Source organism: Heptranchias perlo, chromosome 25 (genome assembly GCF_035084215.1).
Source record: "Heptranchias perlo isolate sHepPer1 chromosome 25, sHepPer1.hap1, whole genome shotgun sequence".
Classification (NCBI taxonomy): Eukaryota; Metazoa; Chordata; class Chondrichthyes; order Hexanchiformes; family Hexanchidae; genus Heptranchias; species Heptranchias perlo.
The window spans coordinates 35,192,395-35,218,546 of NC_090349.1; the positions used below are offsets into that span (position 1 = coordinate 35,192,395).

General features: G+C 45.7%; 2 protein-coding genes across 10 annotated transcripts in view; one reads left to right on the top strand and one right to left on the bottom strand.

Annotated features, from left to right (window-relative positions):
* LOC137342210 (rab5 GDP/GTP exchange factor-like) overlaps positions 1–15,740 on the top strand; it is a 38,611-nt gene extending 22,871 nt beyond the window's left edge. For 8 of the 9 annotated variants that reach the window (XM_068005981.1, XM_068005988.1, XM_068005980.1 and 5 more), the window contains 7 exons: positions 6,467–6,621; positions 8,240–8,379; positions 9,090–9,159; positions 10,446–10,581; positions 12,357–12,448; positions 13,200–13,456; positions 15,251–15,740. In XM_068005981.1, coding sequence (XP_067862082.1) covers positions 6,467–6,621; positions 8,240–8,379; positions 9,090–9,159; positions 10,446–10,581; positions 12,357–12,448; positions 13,200–13,456; positions 15,251–15,571 — 1,171 coding nt within the window. In that variant the 3' untranslated portion in view covers positions 15,572–15,740. Of the gene's footprint in view, positions 1–5,839; positions 5,892–6,466; positions 6,622–8,239; positions 8,380–9,089; positions 9,160–10,445; positions 10,582–12,356; positions 12,449–13,199; positions 13,457–15,250 lie in introns of those variants that run through there. The other variant, XM_068005989.1, reaches the window with a different exon arrangement.
* A 5,418-nt stretch (positions 15,741–21,158) lies between these two features.
* morc2 (MORC family CW-type zinc finger 2) overlaps positions 21,159–26,152 on the bottom strand; it is a 70,037-nt gene continuing 65,043 nt past the window's right edge. The window contains exons 25-26 of the mRNA XM_068005991.1: positions 25,089–25,277; positions 21,159–21,423 (exon numbers count right to left, since the gene is read on the bottom strand). Of these exons, the coding sequence (XP_067862092.1) occupies positions 21,355–21,423; positions 25,089–25,277 (258 nt within the window). The 3' untranslated portion in view covers positions 21,159–21,354. The remainder of the gene's footprint in view (positions 21,424–25,088; positions 25,278–26,152) is intronic.

Here is a 26,152-nt window from a genome sequence, read left to right on the forward strand (position 1 = left end):
AGAAATTGGAAATGAGTTACATTTAAGTAGTGTGTTTTATATTGAAGTGGGTTCACAGGTTTATAATTCTCCATACAGCCTTCAGCTCTAGCTGCTGTAACAGAGGGATTTATATCTTCATGAGCCATGTATTGAAGATGTGTTTACACAATGACCGGGAACGACAGCTAATCTGACATCTTGTCTCAGGTTTCCTTCAAACATCTGCACCTATTATCGTTGGGATGACCCATTCATTTGAGACCAGCACGGGGTGTCTGTTGAAATCCACTCTTGTTGGGAGTGGGGGAAGGAGGAGGTAGCTGGTTTTATTAACAGGCCCACCTGTGAATCATTGATTGGGGAAAGGAGTCGGAGGGACAGCCCACCTACCTCCTGTGGTTAGATGTTACCAAAAAAAACAATCAGAAGCAAAATATTTTGGATGCTGGAAATCTGAAATAAAAACAGAGAATGCTGGAAATACTCTAAGTCAGGCAGCATCTGCGGAGAAAGAAACAGAGTTAACTCTTTCAGATCAAAGCTCCTTCGTCAGTTCTGACAACTACCTCCCTCGACCCCTCCACTGTCTATCATTTGTCACATTGCTTGTCCGATATCCTGTACTGGATGAGCAAAAATTTCCTCCAACTAAATATTGGGAAGACCGAAGCCATTGCCTTTGGTCCCTGCAGCAAACTCCGTTCCCGAGCCACCGACTCCATCCCTCTCCCTGGCCACTGTCTGAGGCTGAACCAGACCGTTTGCAGCCTTGGTGTCCTATTTGATCCTGATATGAGTCTCTGACCACATATCTGCTCCATCACCAAGATCGTCTACTTCCACCTCCATAACATCGCCTGTCTCCACCCCAGCCTCAGCTACTGAAAAACCTCATCTATGCCTTTTGTTACCTCCAGACTGGACTATTCCAATGGTCTCCTGGCTGGCCTCCCATCTTCCACTCTCCATAAACCTGAACTCATCCAAAAGTCTGCGGCCTGTATCCTAACTTGCAACAAGTCCCGTTCTCCCATCACCTCTGTGCTCGCTGACCTACGTTGGCTCCCGGTCTGAGAGCGCCTCGATTTTTAAAATTCTCATCCTTGTTTTCAAATCCCTCCATGGCCTCCCTATCGCTGTAACCTCCTCCAGACCTACAACCTTCCGAGATCTCTGCACTCCTCCAATTCTTGCCTCTTGCGCGTTCCCGATTTTAATCGCTCAACCATTGGCAGCCGTGCCTTCAGCTGCCTAGGCCCTAAGCTCTGGAATTCCCTCCATAAACCTCTCCGCCTCTCTACCAATGTTCCCTCTAATTTTTTTCGGCCATGTGCAGAACAAATTTGGGTTTGTGCACCAATACAAAGGGTGTGTGTGCTACCATAAAAAAAAAATCACAACTCTGAATAGAAGATCTTTTTAGAAAACATTATTCAGGGTAAATAACAAACAGAACAAATGTACAAAATAATGGATAATTGTAACAAGGCGAGCTGTCAAGGATTTTTAATTAAACGAAACTGGTTATAGAAATCTCAGACGTAAACACTGTCACCAGAGGAATGGGGACATCCTGATTGAAACCCAGAGTCTGTAGATGACAGGCCTGATGATGAAGAGGATGGCTGTCTCTGGTTCGGATGTTTTTCTCTTCTGTCTCTCCCTGTCTCTGTGTTTATATATTTTGTCCAAGTTTACTTCTCTACCCCTCATCCTGTGACTGTGCCCCTAGTTCTAGACTCTCCAGCCATGGGAAACGACTTCTCAGCATCTACCCTGTCAAACCCGCTCATAATTTTATATGTTTCAATGAGATCACTTCTCATTCTTCTAAACTCTGGAGAGTATAGGCCCATTCTACTCAACCTTGCCTCATAGGACATCCCAGGAATTAATCTAGTGAACCTTCGCTGTACTGCCTCTAAGGCAAGTAAATCCTTCCTTAGATAAGGAGATCAAAACTGTACACAGTACTCCAGGTGAGGTCTCAAGTCCTGTACAATTGTAGTAAGACTTCCTTACTCTTGTACTCTAACTCCCTTGCAATAAAGGCTAACATTCCATTTGCTTTCATAATTGCTTGCTGTACCTGCATGCTAATGTTTTGTGCTTCTTGTATGAGGACACCCAAGTCTTTCTGAACATCAACATTTAATAGTTTCTCACCATTTTAAAAAAAAATTCTGTTTTTTTTCTATTCTTCCTACCAAAGTGATTAACCTCACATTTCCCCACATTTTAATTTTATTAACTAATTCATTTATCTAGTTTAGGTTATTGATTTAAGCTCTGTTAAACCCCTGCCCTGACTTAGAGGAAAAAAAAGTGACACTCTCCTACCTGCTGACCTGTGACGTTACTTTCAATTTCTGCCTGTGTGAGTTGATGCTCTCGGGCCTTCTGCTGACTGTTCTTTTTATCCTCTCTCTCCACTCTCGGGCCTTCCACTGACCGTGCTTTTTATCCTCCCGCTCTCGGGCCTTCTGCTGACCGTGCTTTTTATCCTGCGATGAGGACACAGTGTCTGCAAAGGGATATTGACAGGTTAAGCGAATGGGCAAAAATCACGAGAAAGTACTAGGTAAACTAATGGGTCTAAAGGCTGACAAGTCCCCTGGACCTGATGGCTTGCATCCGAGGGTCTTAAAGGAAGTGGCTACAGAGATAGCGGATGCATTGGCTGTAATCTTCCAGAATTCACTAGATTCTGGAAAGGTCCCGACGGATTGGAAAACCGCAAATGTAACACCCCTATTCAAGAAGGGAGTGAGACAGAAAGCAGGTAACTAAAGACCAATTAGCCTAACATCTGTCATTGGGAAAATGCTAGAATCCATTATTAAGGAAGTAGTAGCATGACATTTGGAGACCTAACACAATCAAGGAGAGTCAACATGGTTTTATGAAGGGGAAGTTGTGTCTGACATTTATTAGACTTCTTTGAGGAAGTAACGGGCAGGGTAGATAAAGGGGAACCAATGGATGCAGTATATTTGGATTTCCAAAAGGCATTCAATAAGGTGCCACATAAAAGGATTACTGCACAAGATAAGAGCTCATGGTATTGGGGGTAATATACTGGCATGGATAGAGGATTGGCTAACTAACAGAAAACAGAGTCGGGGTAAAAGGGTCATTTTCAAAATGGCAATCTGTAACTAATGGGGTGTCGCAGGGCTCAGTGCTGGGGCCTCAATTATTTACAATATATATCAATGACTTGGATGAAGGAACAGAGTGTCTTGTGGCCAAATTTGCTGATGATACAAAGATAGTTGAAAAAGCAAGTTGCGATGAGGACACAGTGTCTGCAAAGGGATATTGACAGGTTAAGCGAATGGGCAAAAATTTGGCAGATGGAATATAATGTGGGAAAATGTGAAGTCATCCACTTTGGGGGGGAAAAAATAAAAAAGCAAAATATTATTTGAATGGAGAAATACTACAAAATGCTGTGGTACAGAGGGATCTGGGTGTCCTCGTACATGAAACACAAAAAGTCAACATACAGGTGCAGCAGGTAATCCGGAAGGCAAACGGAATATTGGCCTTTATTTCTAGGGGATGGAGTATAAAAGCAGGGAAGTCATGCTACAACTGTACAGGGTGCTGGTGAGACCACACCTGGAGTACTGCGTACAGTTCTGGTGCCCTAATTTAAGGAAGGACATACTTGCATTGGAGACAGTTCAGAGAAGGTTCATTAGGTTGATTCCGGGTATGGAAGGGTTGTCTTATGAGGAAAGATTGAACAGGTTGGGTCTATACTCATTGGAGTTTAGAAGAATGAGAGGGGATCTTATTGAAACATACAAGATTCTGAGGGGACTCGATAGGGTAGATGCTGAGAGGATGTCACCCCTCATGGGGGAATCTAAAACTAGGGGGCATAGTCTCAGAATAAGGGGTCGCCCATTTAAGACGGAAATGAGGAATTTCTTCTCCCAGAGGGTCGTGAATCTTTGGAATTCTTTACCCCAAAAAGCTGTGGAGGCCGAGTCATTGAATACATTCAAGGCTGAGTTAGACAAATTTTTGATCAGCAAGGGAGTCAAAGGATATGGGGAAAAGGCAGGAAAGTGGAGTTGAGATTAAAAAAAACAGATCCGCCATGATCTCATTGAATGGCGGAGCAGGCTCGAGGGGCCGAATGGCCTACTCCTGCTGCTATCTCTTATGGTCTTATCCTCTCGCTCCTCTCCACTCTCGGGCCTTCTGCTGACCGTGCTTTTTATCCTGGCTGTGTGCGGATGGAGTGCCGAAGTGCTCGGAACTCAATGGACTGCTGTGCGGTCGTGTGCGTGCGTAGCTTATAGGGAACGGTGCTCTCTACCTCTCCTCCTTTCAAGATGCTCCTTAAATCTTACCTCTTTGACCTCACTTGTCCTAATACCTCCTTATGTGGCTTGGTGTGAAATTTTGTTTGAATACGCTCCTGTGAAGCGCCTTGGGATGTTTTACTATGTTAAAGGTGCTATATAAATGCAAGTGAAATAAGTGAGTTTTGACTATATCTGTCACTCAATGTTCACTGCTGTCTGTAAAGTAAAGGGCATGTGTGACAGACACACTATTCAGTTCAGATCACGAGGACCTATTTCTATGCCCTGGTTACACTGTCACTCGATTAGATATTGGGCACTGCTGAACACAAGACATAGGGACTACTTACGGGATTGATTCCGACGGGTGTACCAAAGAGAATATCTAAAGCAGATCCTAAATTTGTAGCAGTTTTATTTAAATGTAAATAATTGTTGTACGGTACTGGTTCTGTGGACACCATGTTGTAACAGGCTGCATCAGATTTAGTGACTCATCCTTTTTTTCACAACTCCTTTTAATTTCTGCAGGTAACTTGTCATTATCTGATTGCACTGCATTTAACAGACCTGAGCACTGGTCTCCAACGTGACAAGAGTTTACTACTTATACCAGGCCAGTTTCTCACCGTTTGCACAATTCCTGTGCAACTCCTTGTTTTCTGTGAGGATTTTAGTTTTACTGATTTGCCTGGGTGAGCAAAATTTGGTTTAAAAAATTTAAAATCCCTTCCTGTCCCATCAACATGTGGTTCTCTGGTAGGTTACACGTTGATCGCAGCCTTGATGTCTCCCCTTCCCCCACCCCACAATGTGGGCAACACTTTTACGAGGCTTTTAAAACCTCATTGCCTCCTTGCCCTGACTGTCCCATTATGACTGGCTTTTTTTGGTGGTCTCAACCCAATGTGGCCTATTACAAAGATATCTGCCTACACCATCATCTATTCATGACATAGCTGAATTGATCAGTGCCTACTAACTGGATGGGTAGGACCCTCTGCATCTGTGCTTAACTCCATGATGAATGAGTAACAACAGATGCCTGGTTAGATCTCCCAATGGGCTAAAGAGTTCTTGTGCTTCTTAAGGGTAGTTAGTCACTTTTATAGGAATTGGGCTATTGGTGTTTGAGGAGGGGGTTAAGAACTCTGCACTCTTTGTAACTCAGTTGAATAGAAAAGAAGTAGCTGACGTTCCTGCGAACAGGTTACAGTGCCGATGCTGTGATTTGGGTGGTAAGCTGCACTGCAAATGTCAAGAGTAATAATTACATGGCCAGGCACTGTGCCAATCCCATGGTAACAGCAGTACAACCATGTGATAAATCATCACCGTGGACAGATTAAAAATAGTAGAATCACAAGAAAAGAACCACAGACCCTGTTGGTTTCAAGTTTGCTGTTATTTTTAAAGAGGAAGATAATTCCATTGGTAAGTCCCCTCTCTGATGGATACTTATTCACGTAGTTCCTTCCTGTACCAGTGTGTGCTTTCCCTGAGGTCCTACACTCCCCTTACTGTGCTCAGTGTCAGGAGAGTATCTGGATGTCTGCAGTTTGGGACATTTGGATCAAGTGCAGACCGGTGAGGTTTTGCTCTGAACTTTCCGCACTATCATTTAGGGATTCGAAGTTAGCTGGATCCTGCTGCTGAAATGTCTTTAAGCTGCATTTACTGTGATTGTTTTCTGCCTGTTTTATTATAAAATTGATGAGGTATGTAGGCTAGGCAGGTAAGTAACGGAATAGCAAGAAGTGTGATACAGTACAACTTTCTTTCTAAACTTTCAGCAAAGCCACGAGATCAACGGGTTTACTGTGAGCTGGATTTACACTGAGCTCGACTAGTGGGGCAGGGCGCTGTCCCCATTTGCGTTGCGGTACAGTGGGCTGCTCTCAGCGAGAATCTTGCATTCAATGTGTGAAATTTCTGGGTTGTAATCGAAAACTTCATTATGCGACTAATGCTCTTTTAAAATTATATGCTTTGATTCGGTCGGTGTTTCCTTCACCCAGTGCCTCAGCATCTCAATCTGAGGGATTCTGGTTTCTGTCAGACTGGACTAGATCATGTTTTGTTCTGAGTTCATCTCTTTCCAACTTTTGTAATTTGCAGTTTCATCCAAAAAAAAAGACCTTTTTTTTTTGCTTTGCTTTCAGGGTGAAGAGTGAAGGGCCCACAAGCTCACTATTTGCAGGGGCCACGAGCATGCTGATCACCTTTTCAAAGTTTCAGGAGAAGAAGAGCAGTGAGAAGGGCCGAAGAGTGAGCACAGTGAGGAAACTGTTTAGCTCGAAAATGGCACCGAGACAAGGTATGGACCAGTAACAATAACTTGTATTTATAAAGCACCTTTAACATAGTAAAACGTCCCAAGGCACTTCACAGGAGCGATTTATCAAACAAAATTTGACACTGAGCCGCATGAGATATTAGGTCAGGTGACCCAAAAGCTTGATCAGAGGTAAGTTTTAAGGAGGAGAGAGAGGCGGAGAAGTTTAGGGAGGGAATTCCCGAGCTTAGGGCAAGAAAGTTGTGGAGATTGCCAGGAATTTTTTTATATGCATTACCCGTTACCATCTTCCTCCAATACGGGTCCTTTTCAGCACGCTGTTTCCTTCAGTAAGGAGAATCTGTGAAAGGGGACTCCTAAGATGTGTCTAACTCTGCAAACTTCACCAGTTCTACTCTGCAGTGTGCCTCTCTGTGAGGTATTCTGGTGTCATGCTGCCAGACCTGTTCAACAACTAAAGAAATGCTTCACGTGTCTGGCAAGCTTATGTGCCTCAAACAGCCCTAGGATCTGAGCCATGACCCCTGAAGCAATTCTGCTCACAGCCATAAGGGCGGTGTCTGAAAGCCATTGAATTAATTGTTTTTTTTAAAACTTACTTACACCCCCCACCGGGCCAATTTTCTTTCCTCCTCTCCTGAAGGTGTCAGTTTGGGCTCACTCTCGTCTGAGTCAGCAGGTTGTGTATTCAAGAGACTCGAGCACGTGATCCAGGCTGAGGTTTCAGTGCCAGACTTTAGTCTTTCAGTTGAGACGTTAAACAGACTCCCTCAAGTGGATGTAAGATCACATGGCACTATTTGAAGAGCAAGGGAGTGCTTCTGGTGTTCTGGCCAACATTTCTCCTTCAACCAACACCACTAAAACAGACTATCTGGTCCTTCATCACTCTGCTGTTTGTGGGACTGTGCTGAGTGCAAATTGGCTCCCGTGCATTTACAATACTGACTTCATTGGCAGTGAAGTGTTTTGGAACATCCTGAGGAAGTGAGACGCTATAGAAATGCAATTTCCTTCCCTTCTTCCATAGCTCCAGTAACTCACCCAAGGGCATTCTTTATTAGTTCCAAAAGGCTATTTAACTGTAGCGAGCATCACAGTGAACCTTGTTCTGGCCTCACTTATGTTCCCCTCCCTTTTTTTTATAAAGAGTGTTACTGGTGATCAGGGGCAGGATACCTGGCTGCTTTTTGGACCCCACCTCTGTAGCCCAGATGTACTAGAGCCATCTGTTGTGACTCAACTAACTGCACAGACTGAGGAATTCATTAAATTCCATTTAAAACTTTGCTGTTCTCAGATTAGCCAGTGAATTGCTGGCTTGGTTGCCTAGGCTACCAATTCAGTTGCCCTGGGCTTGTTTTTTGCAGCAAATAAAGGGTTGAAGTGAAGGTTGTACACAGTGTTTTGAAACTGTTTGTTTTACTGCCAATGTTTGACTCTGGAGAGGGCAGTCTGCCAAACCGATGCAGAATGGTGTAATCCTAACTAGTTGTGTTCTATTTTTTTGGTCTCCAAAGAAAATATATTTTAAAAAAATGTTTGATTTCTTAAAAAAAAAACTTTAAAAGTGCTCTTTCACTGCCTCCTGTCTCTCCTCCAAGAAATCCCTGCTCACTGTGCCTGCTGCTTATTTTAGAGCTCCAGGAACTACCAACCATGAGCCCACAGGTGCCATCTGGGGACTTTACTGACTTTCTGAAATCGCTGGGGAAACCGTCCGTTCAGATCATCCAGAAACGCTGCGCCCGATTAATCGAGCACCTGCAGGCGAGACAGGTAATGGATGTACTCTGACAATCACGGTCTCTGGCTCATTCAGTCTCTCTGATGACCAATATGCCTGGTTCTGTTTCTCTCTGCTCATTTCAATTTTCCCTTCGCCTTTCCCCTTGGGGTTGGGGGGGGGGGGCACTCCGCCTCTTTGGTCTGCACAGCAGAGGAGGCCCATTCTGTGGCTGAGGGGAAACTGTTGAGGTGCAGGCCCTGGGGATCAGGTGCATTTCTCTCTTTTAAACAGTGCGTTTAAATCAACCCACTAAGTAAATATGCTGTGGTACTGTGTTTGGGGGAGGGGAATTCATGCCTATAGTTGTCTGTGGTTAGCTTCACCCCCTCCTTTTACAGTCTGTGACTGGCTCTTGCGCTGGATACAGCAGCCCTCTAGTTCCTTGTTCCCGAGTGCCTGCTCTCTGCTTTCTGTCTGAACTGTTTATGTATTTTCAGGAAAGCTCTGGACTATATACTGGCTCCACAAACGGCTCTTGTGTTAACGCAGCCTCCTGTGGCTGACGAGCCTGGGGTGAGAGGGGGGTGAGGAGAACCTGTGCGGTTTGAGTTGGGGGTGAAGTGGCTGGTGTTTGAGGGCAGTGAAATTTTGGTTTGAGCTGTGTGGTGGGGGTTCAGAGTGAGGTTCTGGGATGGGGGTTACTATGGGCAGCGAGACCCTCGATTTCTAGTGTCACAGCTGGTGTGTTTCTGTCTTGCAGGATCTGGCTGTGCAGGCACAGTCCAACCTAGTGCAGGACTTTTACCAGAACATGGCCACGTGCTCTAATGGTAAGTGGAGTGAAAAAACAATCTGGGGAATAGAAGCCAAGCATTGTCCTGTTTCTTTTATTTCAGGGGTTGCCCAGAGAGGAGGAGAGCAGATGATGATGATTTAAAACAGACGAAAGGAAATTCCTTTGAACAAAAATGGGATTTGCCCTTTTCTCTCTGAAATTAATGACCCACTAATAAAATCACAGGCAATCTCCTGCTCTCTGTACAAAGAGGAATGCCACTCCCACAGCTCCTGAACAAATACTTTCATCCCGTCCTTGTTTACTCAGTTCTCACATCCACAGCATTCCCCATGAGAGCTGTGCATTTCTCTGTTTCAGATGGGTGCACTGCCAGAGGCCAAAGGCATCTCCTAGCAGAGTCTCCACTGGTATTAAAGGTCTGATCATTGGCCTCCAAACCAGTGAGCTCGGGAGGGAGAAAAATCAGCTGTGCTTCCCATTCCTGTTGGAATTACATTTGCGGACGTAAGATCAGGCTGATCCGTGTCCCTCCCCCTAATTGAATAGTCGGATGATACACGTGGGTGATGTTCCAGAGGGAGCCGGTGTCCGTGGAACATTTCCAAAACTGGCGTTGTCTACTCGGCCGCCCATTACGCACCCTGCCCGCCCGATATTTACTTTCCATTGAGTTCAGTGGAAACCGGGTAGCGTGTACAACCCACGACCGATCCGATACTGCCCGTTTTACACCCCCGCTGAAGTTGAAAGTTCTGCCTAATGTCATTTGAGCCGGGTGACCCTACTCCTGAATACAACACTATCTAAATATGGGGGGGGGGGTACTATACCCGAGGGTGGGGGGAGTTCATGTCTGTGGCTGTCAATGGGGTGAGTTTGAGCGCAGCTGTATTGCAGTGGTGAGTTGCTGAGCTGATGCTGGGAAGGGAGGCTTCTCACCAGCTCATTGCGATGCATCTGCCAGCTGTCGGGTTTTGAGTAGCTGGGGACAGAGGGCTGCCCGCCGTCCCAATGTCAGGAACCAGGAAATCATGCAGGGACTGCTGGAGAGAGGCAGAAAATACACAACTTGAAAATAGGAAATGGGGAAAACCATTCAAACAGTGACTTCCTTTTAAAATGGGAGATTTTGCTTCTGCTAATCATAAGAATTACGGTCCAGAAGGAGGCCATTTGGCCCATCGCATCTGTGCCAGTGCTAGCTCTAAACTGGAGCTATCTGCTCTAATGAACTTTAGAGGTTATTGTTGCCTAGCTTCCACCAGCAACTGGGAATCTGAGAGGCGACTGCCACTGATCACTCTCCTCTTGGTGCAGGTTTCTCGTCTGAGTACAGGGACAGGATGATGGATAATATTGAGAAATTCATCATGACCCGACTGTATAAGACTGTGTTCTGCCCAGATAGCTCGGATGATGAGCACAAGGATTTAGTGATGCAGCAGCGAATACGGTGAGTTTCAGTTTTAAAAATCTTGGATTAAGAACCAGCAGAACGACTCCCGGGATCCGGAGGCCTGGCGGATTCCGCAGACGTTCGGTGAGTTCCGTGGGATTGTACAACAAAAGTGAGCACTCCACGAGTAGCTGATCAGACTAGTTTTATCTTCTGGACACCTGAAAGTCTGCTCCCTCGTCACAGGGATGGACTAGATGTCTTGAGCAGGGCCTCATTGTGTTGCAGCCTGTCGCAACACTAAGATGTGTTGCCGCGGAGTGGTGGGATGAGATCGTAGTTGCCCACAAGTGTTAAGCTGATGCACTTGGCTGTGCTGTTGTGGAGAGGTGTTGGATCTAAGGTTTTCCCATATGTACACCCATATGCAGATGTTGGCTGCTGCCTGGAGCTGAGCCTCCTGCTTTTGGCCTCCCCTGGTCCAGCTGTGCTGTCTCTTCCTCCTCCAGCTTCTAACTCTCTGCCACCTTCACCTCCCCCTTATTCTATTTCGACCGTCTTGCTCATCTCATTCCCTGCGAGTTAACCCCTTAACTTTCTCATCTCTTTTGGCTCCCTCCCAAGCGCCACTGATGGGTCATCAACCACTGGCTTGCTCCGTATTGCTGTGCAAAACATTAATTCCCTTGTAAACAAGGCCTTCACCATCCACAGCCTCAAGGCGTGTGAATCAGTTAACATCCTGGCAATGATAGAAACCTGGTTTACAGGCAGTGATTCCTTCCCTCTCTTCCCCACTGCGGGCATCTCTGCCAGGCCACACATCTCGTGCCTTGCCCACCCAGCTGCAGTTGTGACCTGGCTCTTATCACCAAGCCCCACTTGTCCTAAGCTGTCCCTCCTATTCCTCTGGCACCATTTCCTCATTTGAGCATTTCTGACCTTTCGTAAAATCCTTTTCATCTATTGCCTTCCAAGTCCTGCGGTGATTTCTTTGCCAAGATCGCCTCCCGTTGCCTGTGCGCTGAGTGATTACTCATCCATGGTGAATTCAACCTCCACCTTCATTCCCCTGATTTCTGACCTTTGACATTGCCCTTCACATCAACTCCCACATCTGTGGCTACTCTCTTGACCTCACCACCTTTGCAGTCTTCATCGCTGCTATTGACATCTCCAACCACTTCCTTTATCTCCCTCATCATCCATGTCTCCCTGCTAACCTTCAGCATCACTACTTTTACTCTTCACCCCAGGAAAACATTGCCCCCCCCTCCCCGGCTGTCCACCTGTCCTGACATTGCTGTTAATCCCCCTACCCCTCCAACCTCAATTCTCCCGCTCCACCTTCTGTAATGAAGCTTTCAGCTGCCTCCGCATTAATCTTTGGAACTCCCGCCCCAAACTCCCCTACCTCTCCACCTTCTCAAACCAAGCTTCTGTGTTGAAGATTTTAGGCAACTTTCCCAACCCGTTCTCCAGGCTCTGCATCTGCTCCTTTACTCCTCTGACATGTTTCTACATTTAAAGGCAATTATATTAGTTGAGTGTGAAGCTTGGTGGGTTATGCTGGCATTGCATTGGCTGCTTTAATGGGTGTCCCATGAGTCACTCCTTGAGGTTAAGCTACAGTTATTGCACTGTGATTGAACGATGACCTCAGGTACAGGTCACAGTGTAGAAATGGAATAAATGCCATTAGTGCAATTAGTTATGGTCTATTAAGTCGAAAACCAATTGGATGTGACACAGGCCACAGCCCGTTTCCAGTGAGTCTCTGGCACCATTTTACATGGAGTTGTTGAACTGCTGTTCTTTTTCTGTGCTCACAGCGCCCTCCACTGGGTGACGCCTGAAATGCTCCGGGTCCCCCTTGATGAGGACAGGTCGGAGGTCACGGAACACCTTGTATCTTCTATCACAGGTTTGTGTGCTGTGCACTTTCACACGACCACGTTATCTACATTACGACAGTGACTGTACCTCAAAAGTAATTCAATGACTGTGTGAAGTGCTTTGGGATGTCCTGAATACATCCGCTTCCTCCCGTGGGGTTCCATGGAACATTCCTCTCCTCCCGTGGTGGTTTTTCGGTATAAGTTGGGTGCAATATTCGAACTTTATCAAAAGGATTGCGTGAAATGCTGAATTATAATGTTCTGCACTATTTCTGGTGCTGTGGATGAAGACATTTTGGGCATGTGTGACTGATGAGCCCCAACGACATCACTGAAGGATTAAATCTGTTGCATTGCTCCAAAGCCATTATGCATCATACTGACTGTGCTGTGTCTTCAACTGCCAATTAATTAACTCGTATCCCTTAATAAATGTATCAATTCCCAGGCGAGCGTTTCTGAGGAATCGCTTTGTCGGCTCAGTGGGAGAGTGGGGGTCGGGGTGGTGAAGGAGTCTGGTTATGTGAATTGGAGGGGGGGAATGTGTAAACAATTCAAAGATACAGGCCCTGGAAAGGTAGGAAGAGCAGTGCCGTTTGTGAAATTGCATAACCAATACCTGATAACTAGGAGCAGGCGACAGATTGGAATCTAATCAGGGATTCAGTTGGTTGCCATACAGAACAATGGGCACCCAGAAGTGAGTTACGGGCTAGGACCAATTATATTCAGAAAAAGTGGCTTAAGATCTTTTTTTCTTCCTAAACTTGTTATTAGCTATCATTGAGATGGACTCCAAGCGGGCTCCACAGGATAAGCTCGCCTGTATCTCCAGGTGCAGCCGGCACATTTTCTCCGCGATTCAGATCTCCAGTGAAGAGCCAGCAGCGGCAGACGACTTTCTGTCCAGTTTGATTCGTGTAGTGCTGAAGGTGAACCCTCCACGGCTGCATTCGAACATCCAGTACATCATCCGCTTCTGCCACCCTAAGCGACTGATGACTGGCGAGGCGGGTTACTACTTTACCAATCTGGTAAGTAACCAGTACTGGGGTAGTACTGACCAACCTCTCTGTAGGGAGGGAGAGAGGAGAGTCGGACAACAGTATGACAGCATTGATGGTTTGTGACATTCCATGTGGTAGGATGTGGGATTATGCCTATGATTTTGCACATCGTTCTATATTGACCTTTCCTTCTGTTTTACTATTTTCCCCCTCTCCTCTCCAGAAGGCTTTTGCTCCTTTACTGGAGTGGAACGCTGCAGGTCTGATGCTTTCTGCACCCAATACCCATGCAGGTACGCTTTCCAGCAGGGAAACATTGCCAGTTTTTTTTTTTCCTTTCATTTTAGAATCATACAGCACAGAAGGAGGCTATTTGGCCCATCGTGTCATTGTACCATCGTTTCTGTCCCCAACTGAGATGAACTATTTTAGACCAGGGATTGACTTTTCTGCAACTTTTTTTATTCTCCCTTCTGCAGCTGAGAGTGGCTCATGCATCTGAGCCCATAATAAGACACTAGCATCGCCTCACTGTGCAATGCATTTCACCAGTATCTGTGGGATCAAAGTCTTTACGGTCTGTTTAGCGACTGTGACCACTGATTCATTTTTAATGCATCTATTGTTTTAGGCGTTCTATAAAAATAAAGACTTGCATTTATACAATGCCTTTCATGACCCTGGGACGTCCCAAAGTGCTTTACAACCAATGAAGTACTTTTGATGTGTAGTCACTGTTAGTAGGAAATACTTTACAAATAATTAGCAATGGGAGCACAATCGGAGAGCTGTTTGTGACTGGGATATGATGTCACTGAGACTTGGGTCTGAATCCGCTCCCCACCTTCTGTCTAATTGTTGCATCTGGCAATCACAGGTTTTCTGGGGAAAATCCTATTCTTCTCTGACTATCAGTACTAGGGAGGACAATATCTGCCAGTAGGGGTCACCATGCAACGGACCACACAAACCCATGGTTGTACCTGTTGAGCTGAATGCTGTTCTCGTTTAGTTCTGTGTCTCTGTTTTTTCTCTCTCAACTGGTTCTGGCTATTGTGTTAAGTCTCACACTTGATGTGCAGTTCTATTGACCACTTGAGGCTGAAATTGGGTACCGCTGATGTATAATCCCAGCATTTTACCATTTAATGGTTTCCCTGCAGGTGCTGCTATTGTTTGACTGGGCCTATAATCGTAACATATAGTAGCCCTAGAGCAAGACCTATAACTGCTTCTCTGGTTCACTTGTACATTATACAGTCATCTGCTGCAGGGAATGAGGAGTCAGGGGGTCTTCAATTTAAAATCCTCATTGAGTGAGGAGAGAGATTGGGAGAAATGTATTTACGCTGATTCATTAGAACATGGAAAGTTTTGCTATGGAGAGTAGTCGAGCCAGAGACCATTGCATCTTTTTAAGGGAAGAGTAGATAAATATTTGAAGCAGATACAGGGCTATTGGAAGTGAGCAAGATTGTGGGATTAGTTTTGGATTTCTCTCCGCAGAGCCATTTGGCCCATCTTTCCATTATATAAAACCCTATGAAATGGTATACATCTAGCACATGGAATAAGGGGGTCAATTTGTTGAGGTCTTGGGGCTGAACTAAACTGCCCCAACTCATTTTGTTTTCTCCTCCTGTGACCCCCCCCTCCCCCTCTTGGTTTGTCACACTTTAGCTAGATCAGAAAACCATTAGTAACTAAATATTGGGAGAATGGACAAAGATAGAAAAAAGGGGTCAAGGGAAATCGCTGTTTGGGGTCTTGTTAGATGGAAATATAATCTCTGGTTAACATTGAATTCTATCTGTGTTCCAGTGCTGCGCTGTCACCTTTATCGAGAAGTTGAATGGCCCCTCTCTCAATCTGTCTCACGAGGAGTTTGACCAGTACATGCAAGGTCGCAAGGTGCTGACCAGAAAGATTCCGAGCTCCCTCCTCCACAGTGCAAGTCCTGCGATCCGGCAGATGCACCGGAATCTGCAGCTCCTCTCTGAACTGCGGGAGAGGCAGGACCGTATTATTAGTGAGGCGAAGACGTTGGAAAAGGAGCTTCGGGAATGGACGCATTCTGTTAAGGAGGAGGTCGAGGAGACCATCAGAAAATTTCCGTTCTGTAACACTTTGAATGCGGAATGATGTATTTGGGACCACCAGGAGAGGTCTGTGTGACTGAATATGACTATTCATTGAGAATCAAACTTTGCACAGGAACTGTCACTGAACTGCACAAAAAGGAGAGTTCTGATTGACTCATATAAATATTAAATGCACAATAAAAATAGGCAAAACCTTTCATTACATTTGACCTCCTGATCTGTGGTTTAGTCATTGCCTGGCACTTATCTGGCACGAATGTTACTTGCCACTTATGAGCCCAAGCCTGGATGTTGTCCAGGTCTTGCTGCATGTGGGCTTGGACTGCTTCATTATTTGAGGGGTTGCGAATGGAACTGAACACTGTGCACTCATCAGCGAACATCCCCATTTCTGACCTTATGATGGAGGGAAGGTCATTGATGAAGCAGCTGAAGATGGTTGGGCCAAGGACACTGCCCTGAGGAACTCCCCCAGCAATGCCCTGGGGCTGAGATGATTGGCCTCCAACAACCACTACCATCTTCCTTTGTGCTCGGTATGACTCCAGCCACTGGAGAGTTTTCCCCCTGATTCCCATTGACTTCAATTTTACTTGGGCTCCTTGGTGCCACAATCGATCAAATGCTGCCTTGATGTCAAGGGCAGTCACTCTCAGCTCACCTCTGGAATTCAGCTCTTTTGTCCATGTTTGGACCAAGGCTGTAATGAGGTCTGGAGCCGAGTGGTCCTGGCGGAACCCAAACTGAGCATCGGTGAGCAGGTTATTGGTGAGTAAGTGCCGCTTGATAGCACTGTCGACGACATCTTCCATCACTTTGCTGATTGAGAGTAGACTGATGGGGCGGTAATTGGCCGGATTGGATTTGTCCTGCTTTTTGTAGACAGGACATACCTGGGCAATTTTCCACATTGTCTGGTAGATGCCAGTGTTGTAGCTGTACTGGAACAGCTTGGCTAGAGGCGCAGCTAGTTCTGGAGCACAAGTCTTCAGTACTACAGCTGGGATGTTGTCGGGGCCCACAGCCTCTGCTGTATCCAGTGCACTCAGCCGTTTCTTGATATCACGTGGAGTGAATCAAATTGGCTGAAGACTGGCTTCTGTGATGGTGGGGATATCGGGAGGAGGCTGAGATGGATCATCCACTCGGCACTTCTGACTGAAGATGGTTGCAAACGCTTCAGACTTATCTTTTGCACTCGTGCTGGACTCCACCATCATTGAGGATGGGGATGTTTGCAGAGCCTCCTCCTCCCGTTAATTGTTTAATTGTCCACCACCATTCACGACTGGATGTGGCCAGACTGCAGAGCTTTGATCTGATCCCTTGGTTGTGGAATCGCTTAGCTCTGTCTATAGCATGTTGCTTCCGCTCTTTAGCATGCATGTAGTCCTGAGTTGCAGCTTCACTGGGTTGGCACCTCACTTTTAGGTACGTCTGGTGCTGCTGCTGGCATGCTCTTCTACACTCCTCATTGAACCAGGGTTGATCCCCTGGCTTGTTGGTAATGGTAGAGTGAGGAATATGCCGGGCTATGAGGTTAGATTGTGCTGGAATACAATTCTGCTGCTGCTGATGGCCCACAGTTCCTCATGGATGCCCAGTTTTGAGCTGCGAGATCTGTTCTGAATCTATCCCATTTAGCACGGTGGTAGTGCCACACAACACGTTGGATGGGGTCCTCAGTGCGAAGACGGGACTTCATCTCCACGAGGACTGTGTGGTGGTCACTCCTACCAATACTGTCATGGACAGATGCATTTGCGACAGGTAGATTGGTGAGGACGAGGTCAAGTAAGTTTTTCCCTCGTGTTGGTTCGCTCACCACCTGCCACAGGCCCAGTCTGGCAGCTATTTCCTTCAGGACTCGGCCAGCTCGGTCAGTCGTGGTGCTACGGAGCCAGATGGACATTGAAGTCCCCCACCCAGAGTGCATTTTGTGCCCTTGCTACCCTCAGTGCTTCCTCCAAGTGGTGCTCGACATGGAGGAGGACTGATTCATCAGCTGAGGAAGGATGGTAGGTGGTAATCAGCAGGAGGTTTGCTTGCCCATGTTTGACCTGATGCCATGAGATTTCATGGGGGCCAGAGTCAATGTTGAGGACTCCTAGGGCCACTCCCTCCTGACTATCACTGTACTGCCACCTCTGGTGGGTCTGTCCTGCTGGTGGGACAGGACATTCCCAGGGATGCTGATGGAAGAGTCTGGGACATTGGCTGAAAGGTATGATTCTGTGAGTATGTCAGGCTGTTGCTTGACTAGTCTGTGAGACAGCTCTCCCAATTTTGGCACAAGTCCCCAGATGTTGGTGAGGAGGACTTTGCAGGGTCGACTGGGCTTGGTTTGCCGTTGTCGTGTCCAGTGCCTAGTGGTCTGAGGCCGGGTGGTCTGTCTGGTTTTATTCTTATGACTTTTCGTAGCAAGATTTCTTCCCTAAAAGGCATTAGTGAACCAGATGGATTTTTATGACAAAATGGTCATTTCATGGCCACCATTACTCATACTAGTATTTTAATTCCAGATTTTTATTTAATTAATTGAATTTAAATTCACCAGCTGCAGTGGTAGGATTTGAACTCATGACTCTGGATTACTAGTCCAGTAACATAACCACTATACTACCGTACCATGAGTATCCTCACTCCTTTGTTGCTTAAAGAGGGTCTTTGGCCTGTTCCCAGACTGTATAACCTGCCACCAGGAGTTGCCAGTGCCCACTTTTCTTTCCAACATTAACCCTTCCCCTTTCAGAGGTGCTGTGTGCTTCCCTTGGTGTCTGCCCACGCAGGAGTGGAGGTTGAATTTTCATTGTTCCCAGCCACTATGTCCCTGGCTGTGAGGACAAATTGGAAAGCAGCATTGGTCTGTGGCTGGAAAGTGAATAAAAGGGGCTAGTTGCTTTCCTCTTTGTGTAGTGTACCATAAGCCTATTGTGAATTTGTAAAAAGCTCTGGAGATGCAGAAGCTGATGAGGGTAATAAGTAACTGTGTAGCATTGGCTATGTTCATAATCACGTTTTGCTATTGGAAGGGATTTGAGGCAGAGATTGCATCTTTTAAAGGAAAAGTCACAAACGTTTGAATCAGATTATGATACACGTCTGTGGGGAGAGAACAGGGTAGTGGGGTTAGCTTTGGGTTGCTTCAGCAGAAATTGTGTGACTGGCCTCCTTCGCTGTGAACCTAAATGTTGCACTGACCTCTGTTCTGCATTAGCAGGTTACCAAATCCTCTAGCTTGTTTTGGTTGATTTAATGTAACCTTTAACTTTCCAGCCTGAGCAAACCCCATTCATTCTGTACAAGGGTAACCAGGGAATGGGATTCAGTGATTTCAAGGAGCAGAATGGGAACAGAAGAAACCTGTTTGTCGTATTACACAGGCAACATATTGTCTTTAAACTCTTGCATTTATATAGTGCCTTCCATGATCTCATTAAGTACTTTTTGAAGTATAGTCACTGTTGTAATGTAGGAAACTTGGCAGCTAATTTGTGCACAGCAAGTTCCACAAATAGCAATGTAATAATGACCAGATCATCTGTTTTATTAATGTTGGTTGAGGGATAAATATTGGCCAGGACACTGGGGATAACTCCCCTGCTCTTTGGAATATTGCCGTGGGACTTTTACATCCACCTTAAACAGTGGCCACATCTGCCTGTTAACGTTTCAGCCACCAACAGTGCAGCACTCCCTCAATACTGCACTGGAGTGTCAGCCTAGATTATGTGCTCAAGTCTTGAACAAGAGTAAGTCTGTGTAATCAGTGAGGCATGGCTGACATTAAGTAGCAATGCTGGTAAAGGCAGGCCTGTTTATGTGTACTAAAGAAAAATGACAAATTTTGAAGTATTGAAGTTGACCTCAATAATTTTATGTTGTATTTCTCCTGCACTTGATGTTTTTCAACTAAACCAAGAGGTGGATGGATGAGGGTCCCAAAGATTGTCACCAAGATATCCCTTGTTTGGAGGAAAAACAGCAAACATGTTGGAGGATAGAGGCGGGGGCAGGGGTGTCCAAAATATAAACAAGGTGCCAGGGAATTTAATATTTTTACCTTGTATTAGCATTGTACCCACCCACCACAGTACAAGGAGGGTTAGAGATGCAGGATGAAGTCTCCCTACTCAGGAAGACTTCATCCCCAACCTCAGGGCCTAGTTCAGAGTAGCTGTTGGTACTGAAAATTGCCAAAACTCAGTCATCTTTTGGATAGAGTGTCTACTTGCCTGAAGTGGATTCAATCATGATTTGAGTTTTCCAATTAGCCAGGTTAACCCCACCCTGTAAATCTAAAAAAGGCAAGATCAATGAAACCTGGTTTTAATGAGCAGGCGATGAACATTCATTTTGAAATATTCTGTAGATTTACTCCTGTTATATCTTTGCAATGTGAAAGAAACTATTTTTAAATATCAAGATTTTTTGATTAGTTTAAAGATTATATTGCAAACTACATAATTAAGGTACTGCATCAACACTGGTTTTTAATTGCATAAAGGGCTTAATCTACTTATGCAGTATTATTCATATTTCCATACAAGGGTGACTCCCTCAGATATATCTTTTTCTCCTTAGCTGTGCTGGTAACAAAGAACAGGTGAAATGATTCCTGGCCTCTGCTCTGGCAGTGAGAAGTGAGAGCAAAGTCCTGGAATGATTCTTTCCTCACTTTTTTCTGTTTTATAACCAATCTCAACTGCACACAACTTTACAGGTGTGAACCTACACCTTTTAACAATTCATAGTGCATTGTGATGGGATTTTAATCATCATAAATCAAAACCCCAATTATGCATTAATAACACATTTAGTCAGGATTAATAATGTACAAACTTGCTGGATCAAAGCTGGAAACAGTAGAGAAGGGGTAGCAGAAGATAAAACCACACAAAGAGGACAGTTCTAGCTTTAATATGCACTGTGCTGAATTAAATGGCTCAGTTGGTTACTGTCAGCTCTGAGGTAGAAAGTTGTGGGTTCAAGACCCACATCCGACCATGGGCATGTAATCAAGGCCAACACTTCAGCCCGGATGATGCAGACTATTGGCGGTGCTGTGTTTTGGATGAAAAATCAAAGTGCAACACTGTCTGTGTTGTAGTGGTCCTTCAAGGAGCCTGACCACAGTCCTCCCTCACTGGTTTGCAAACTCTTTCTACATGCAAAAAGGCTGCCAAATTTGCCTAAATAACAGTCACTGCACTTCAAATGAAGTATTTTGAGATGCAATGATACAGTATGTAAGAGGAAGTCTGTGTCTCAGTGGGGACACAGGGCTGGTATGTTACAAAAGCCATATCAGCCAGGGCTCCTGCTCCATTGACCCCTGTTGCAAAGTACTTATGTCATTTGAGGGCAGGATCAGATGTGCCTGTGATGCCCCTTGCAGTTGAATAGGCTATCAATTAAGGCTCACAAGAAGAATGTGCTGGAGTGTTGGCAGTACCCATGGAACTATGCCCTGATATGTCTATACCTTCAGAGGAGGAAACAATTGAGGGGAGGTGTGTAAGAAGGCTAACACTGAGGCAACTTTGGGCAGGTGTTCATACTCTAGAAAGTTTCTAGGAGAAATAAACACTGGCAAGATACACACACACAAGGCTGATACTGGGAAAAATGGTACAGTTGTATTTTTAATAAATATAATACAAAATTCCAGGCCCATTGAACAAGGTGTAAAACTTTAAAGCTAAAACCTCAAAATGAAGTAACTTTTTCTAAAACACTGCTAACATTATTTTAGTCCACTTTGCAGCAGTGTACCAGAGACACTTTCCAATCCACTTTGTGGCAGGCATGGTCACGTCCATGTCAGTCCACTTTTGTTATTAGTTCCTCAATGTACGCATCGAGCTCGTCGTCTGTGTTAATTTCAATATCCTGTTAAAGCAAACATAATGAATAATAATTACAATTATTCAGTGCCATATCACATTGAAAGTGCTTCACAGAACGAGTAACTCTGAAATGCACTGACTTTTTTGTAAATGTTTTCTCCTCTCCTGCAGTAACTGACTGCTGCTAGAGTATACTTTCACCGGCTCCTGCAGCACCCTAGTGTCTTACTCTTCATGCATAACCCTGGATGGCGAGCACTGGCAGCCTTGGACAACAGGATCAACACAGCCAAGTCCAATCCTGTTCTTACCTGGTGATCACGCAGGTGCACTTTCCATGACAGGTCACTGGATAGCACTCAGGGATGGGAACACAGGCTGACTTTCTCCTCCCCTATTCAGGGCATCGAGGCCAATTGTGGCACCTCAGCTTAGATCACTGACCTGGGATTGGCAACCTTCTGTTCTATATGGTTCAATTGGTACATGTCTTTACCAGTTGAACTAAAGGGAACAAACTCCAAACCATTATCAACACTGAGCACGGTGAGTGCACAACAAATTCCAAATGGACCCAGTAGCACATTTCAGGAATTCAACGTATCTGGGTTCCAACTTTACTCAGGTCAAATTTTTCACCTAAATTTGTAATGCAAATGACATTTCAAATTGTTTGTTTTCATAAAACTTTTGCCCCAGTCACAGAATGCAAACATGTTCCACTACACTTAGCTCCTGGCCAGAGCTGTGATGCAAGGGATTCACTACTGCCATCGCCCCAAATGAGGGAAGAATCACACCTGAACATTTCCTGGCACCTCCTATTTATTGACTACAGGGGAATTGGAGGCGAAGTATTTTTGATGTATTCAGTGCAAGATTAGCAAGCTTTTGGTATTGTAATGATTTTGCACTGTGTCTGTATGACTAGTATCAAAGCTTTCAGCTTTCTTTCTTGCTTTCTTTCTGGCATAGACACAATGGGCCAATTGGCTTCCTTCTGTGCTATAATTTCTTTGATAAATTTCTGTACTCAATGTAAGTGATGCAAGCACTAGGAATTGCTCCCTCCTCTTCCTCATGCTGCCCCTCGGTGACATGGAGTCAGCTTCCACGTGCACTCTGACAACGCACAGCTCTAACTCTCAACCAATCTGCTGCTGAAACCCTAACAGCCTTTAACACCTACAGACTCAACTATTTACTGTCTACTGATGCTCAGTTTGGGTTCCGCCAAGACCACTCGGCTCCAGACCTCATTACAGCCTTGGTCCAAACATGGACAAAAGAACTGAATTCCAGAGGTGAGGTGAGAGTAACTGCCTTTGACATCAAAGCAGCATCTGACTGAGTGTGGCACCAAGGAGCCCTAGTAAAATTGAAGTCATTGGGTATCAGGGGGAAAACTCTCCAGTGGCGGGAGTCATACCTAACACAAAGGAAGATGGTAGTGGTCGTTGGAGGCCAATCATCTCAGCCCCAGGACATTGCTGCAGGAGTTCCTCAGGGCAATGTCCTAGGCCCAACCATCTTCAGCTGCTTCATCATAAGGTCAGAAATGGGGATGTTCGCTGATGATTGCACAGTGTTCAGTTCCATTCGCAACCCCTCAGATAATGAAGCAGTCTGTGCCCGCATGCAGCAAGACCTGGACAACATCCTGGCTTGGGCTGATAAGTGGCAAGTAACATTTGCGCTAGACAAGGACCATCTCCAACAAGAGAGGGTCTAACCACCTCCCCTTGACATTCAACGGCATTACCATTGCCGAATCCCCCACCATCAACATCCTGGCGGTCACCATTGACCAGATACTTAACTGGACCAGCCATATAAATACTGTGGCTACGAGAGCAGGTCAGAGGCTGGGTATTCTGTGGCGAGTGACTCACCTCCTGACTCCCCAAAGCCTTTCCACCATCTACAAGGCACAAGTCAGGAGTGTGATGGAATACTCTCCACTTGCCTGGATGAGTGCAGCTCCAACAACACAAGAAACTCGACACCATTCAGGACAAAGCAGCCCATTTGATTGGCACCCCATCCACCACCCTTCACCATCAGCGCACTGTGGCTGCAGTGTGTACCATCCAAAGGATGCAATGCAGCAACTCGCCAACGCTTCTTCGACAGCACCTCCCAAACCCGCGACCTCTACCACCTAGAAGGACAACAGCAGCAGGCACATGGGAACAACACCACCTGCACGTTATCCTCCAAGTCACACACCAACCTGACTTGGAAATATATCGCCGTTCCTTCATCGTCGCTGAGTCAAAATCCTGGAACTCCCTTCCTAACAGTACTGTGGGAGAACCTTCACCACACGGACTGCAGCGGTTCAAGGCGGCGGCTCACCACCACCTTCTCATGGGCAATTAGGGATGGGCAATAAATGCTGGTCTAGCCAGCGAAGCCCACATCCCATGAACGAATAAAAAAAAACTTAGAGAGGGTGCAGAAGAGATTTACTAGAATGATTCCAGGGATGAGGGGCTTTAGTTACGTGGATAGACTGGAGAAGCTGGGTTTGTTCTCCTTGGAACAGAGACGGTTGCGAGGAGATTTGATAGAGGTATTCAAAATCATGACAGAGTAGATAGAGAAATTGTTCCCATTGGCGGAAGGGTCAAAGGCCAGAGGACATAGATTTAAGGTGACTGGCAAAAGAACCAAAGATGACATGAGGAAAAACTTTTTTACACAGCGAGGGTTAGGATCTCGGATGCACTGCCAGGGGGGTTGGTGGAGGCAGATTCAATCATGGCCTTCAAAAGGGAACTGGATAAATACTTGAAAGGAAAACATTTGCAGGGCTACGGGGATAGGGCAGGGGAGTGGGACTAGCTGGATTGCTCTTGCATAGAGCCAGTGTGGACTCGGTGGGCCAAATGGCCTCCTTCTGTGCTGTAACCTTTCTATAATTCTATTCCATCGCTCTCCTGGCCGGCCTCCCAACCTCCATAAACTTCACCCAAAACTCTGCTGCCCATATCATAACCCACACCAAGTCCCACTCACCCATCGCCACCGTTCTTGCTGACTTACATTGGCGGCCGGTCCCCAATGCCTCAAATTTAAAATTCTCATCCTGGTGCTTAAATCCCTTCATGGCCTCGCCCTTCCTAACTCTGTAACCTCCTCCAGCCCTACAACCTCTCCCCCCACCCCTCGAGAACTTTGTTCTTCCGACTCAGACCTCTTCATCCTGTTAGCAGCAGTGCCTTAAGCCACCTAGGCCCTACGGTCTAGAATCCCCTCCCTAAACATCACTGCATCTTAACTTCGCTTTCCTCCTTGAAGACCATCCTTAAAACCTACCTTTTTGATCAAGCTTTCAGTTACCTCTTGTAATATTTCTTTCAGCTCAATGCCCTTCTTTGTCTGATTACGCTTCCGTGGGAAGTTATATAAATGCAAGTTGTTGCTGTTGAATGGAACCTTCTCCAACAAGTGTTCCCAAGTAATTTAAAGCAGGAATTAGATTCACAGTAAAGTTATCTACACTCTATTCCAACTAACATACCTGAGCAGATAGTATTCAGTAGATAAAGAGACCCTGAATCTTAGTCTAGTCTGGATCAAAAACCACTTCCCAGGGGCAGCGCAGCTTTAACTGAGTTTCCTTTGCTCAATCAGCTCTGATGACAGGCAGTCTATCCATAACCCTGAACATTCACTCATTCAGCAAGCACCCTGCAGTGTTACCTCTTGAACTTTCCGCAACAGCTCTACTATGTTATTCCGCAGTTTACAGAGTTTTTCCTGTGCATCAGTCAGCTCTGCGTCATTCTGTTGCAATTTTTTCTCAGTTGCTCGGACACGCTCTTCAGCCCGGGTCTGGTAGGCAGTGCAGAGGTTCTTCAGGCCCTCCTCGTACTGTTCAAAATAATCTTTCTGTTTTTGCATAAGAAGAAAACAATTTCAGAATAGCAACCACAGGAAAGCCAGTTTAATGGATTTGGGATTTTAATCATCCAATTTGGATGGGTAAAATTCCAGGGCTCAGTAGTACCACTCTAGCCTCCAAGTCAGAAGGTTGCAGGTGTAAGTCCCACTACAGAGGCTTGAGCACAAAATCTAGGCTGACTCTCCAGTGCAGTTCTGAGGGAGTGCTGCATTATAGGAGGCGCCATCTTTCGGATGCGACATTAAACTGTGGCCCTGTCTGCCCTCTCGGGTAGATGCAAAAGATCCCATGGCGCTATTTCGAAGAGGAGCAGGGGCGTTCTCCCTGGTGTTTTGGCCAATATTTATTCCTCAACCAACACCACTAAAATAGACAGTGATTACCACTATCTGTGATATCTGCTTATCACATTGCTGTTTGGGGGACCTTTCTGAGCACAATTTGGCTTCAAAAGTACTTTATTGGCTGTAAAGTTCTTTTGGACATCCTGAGGTTGTAAAAGGTACTATATAAATGCACAACTTCCTTTACCTTGGACGGTAGGTAAGCAATGTACAGATTTCTTCACTGAAAGATTACGAGATTCCAAGCAGGCACAGTAAGTCATCTTTCCCTGTCACACAAGTGAGCATGATTCCCTGGCCTACAGCAGGCAATCAACATCCGGTCTAATCTCAACGGTGTTCTTATAGCCAGCATTAGATACTCAAGTCCCCTTTCCTCTTCAAATTCTGGGTACCGGAGAGAAACACCCAACTCTGCTCAATCGCTCCCCCAGCACACTACCGTAGAACTACAACTTGCCACGTGGAAAGTAATGGCCATTTACTATTGCTTTGCCACTCCATTGTGCATCACACGT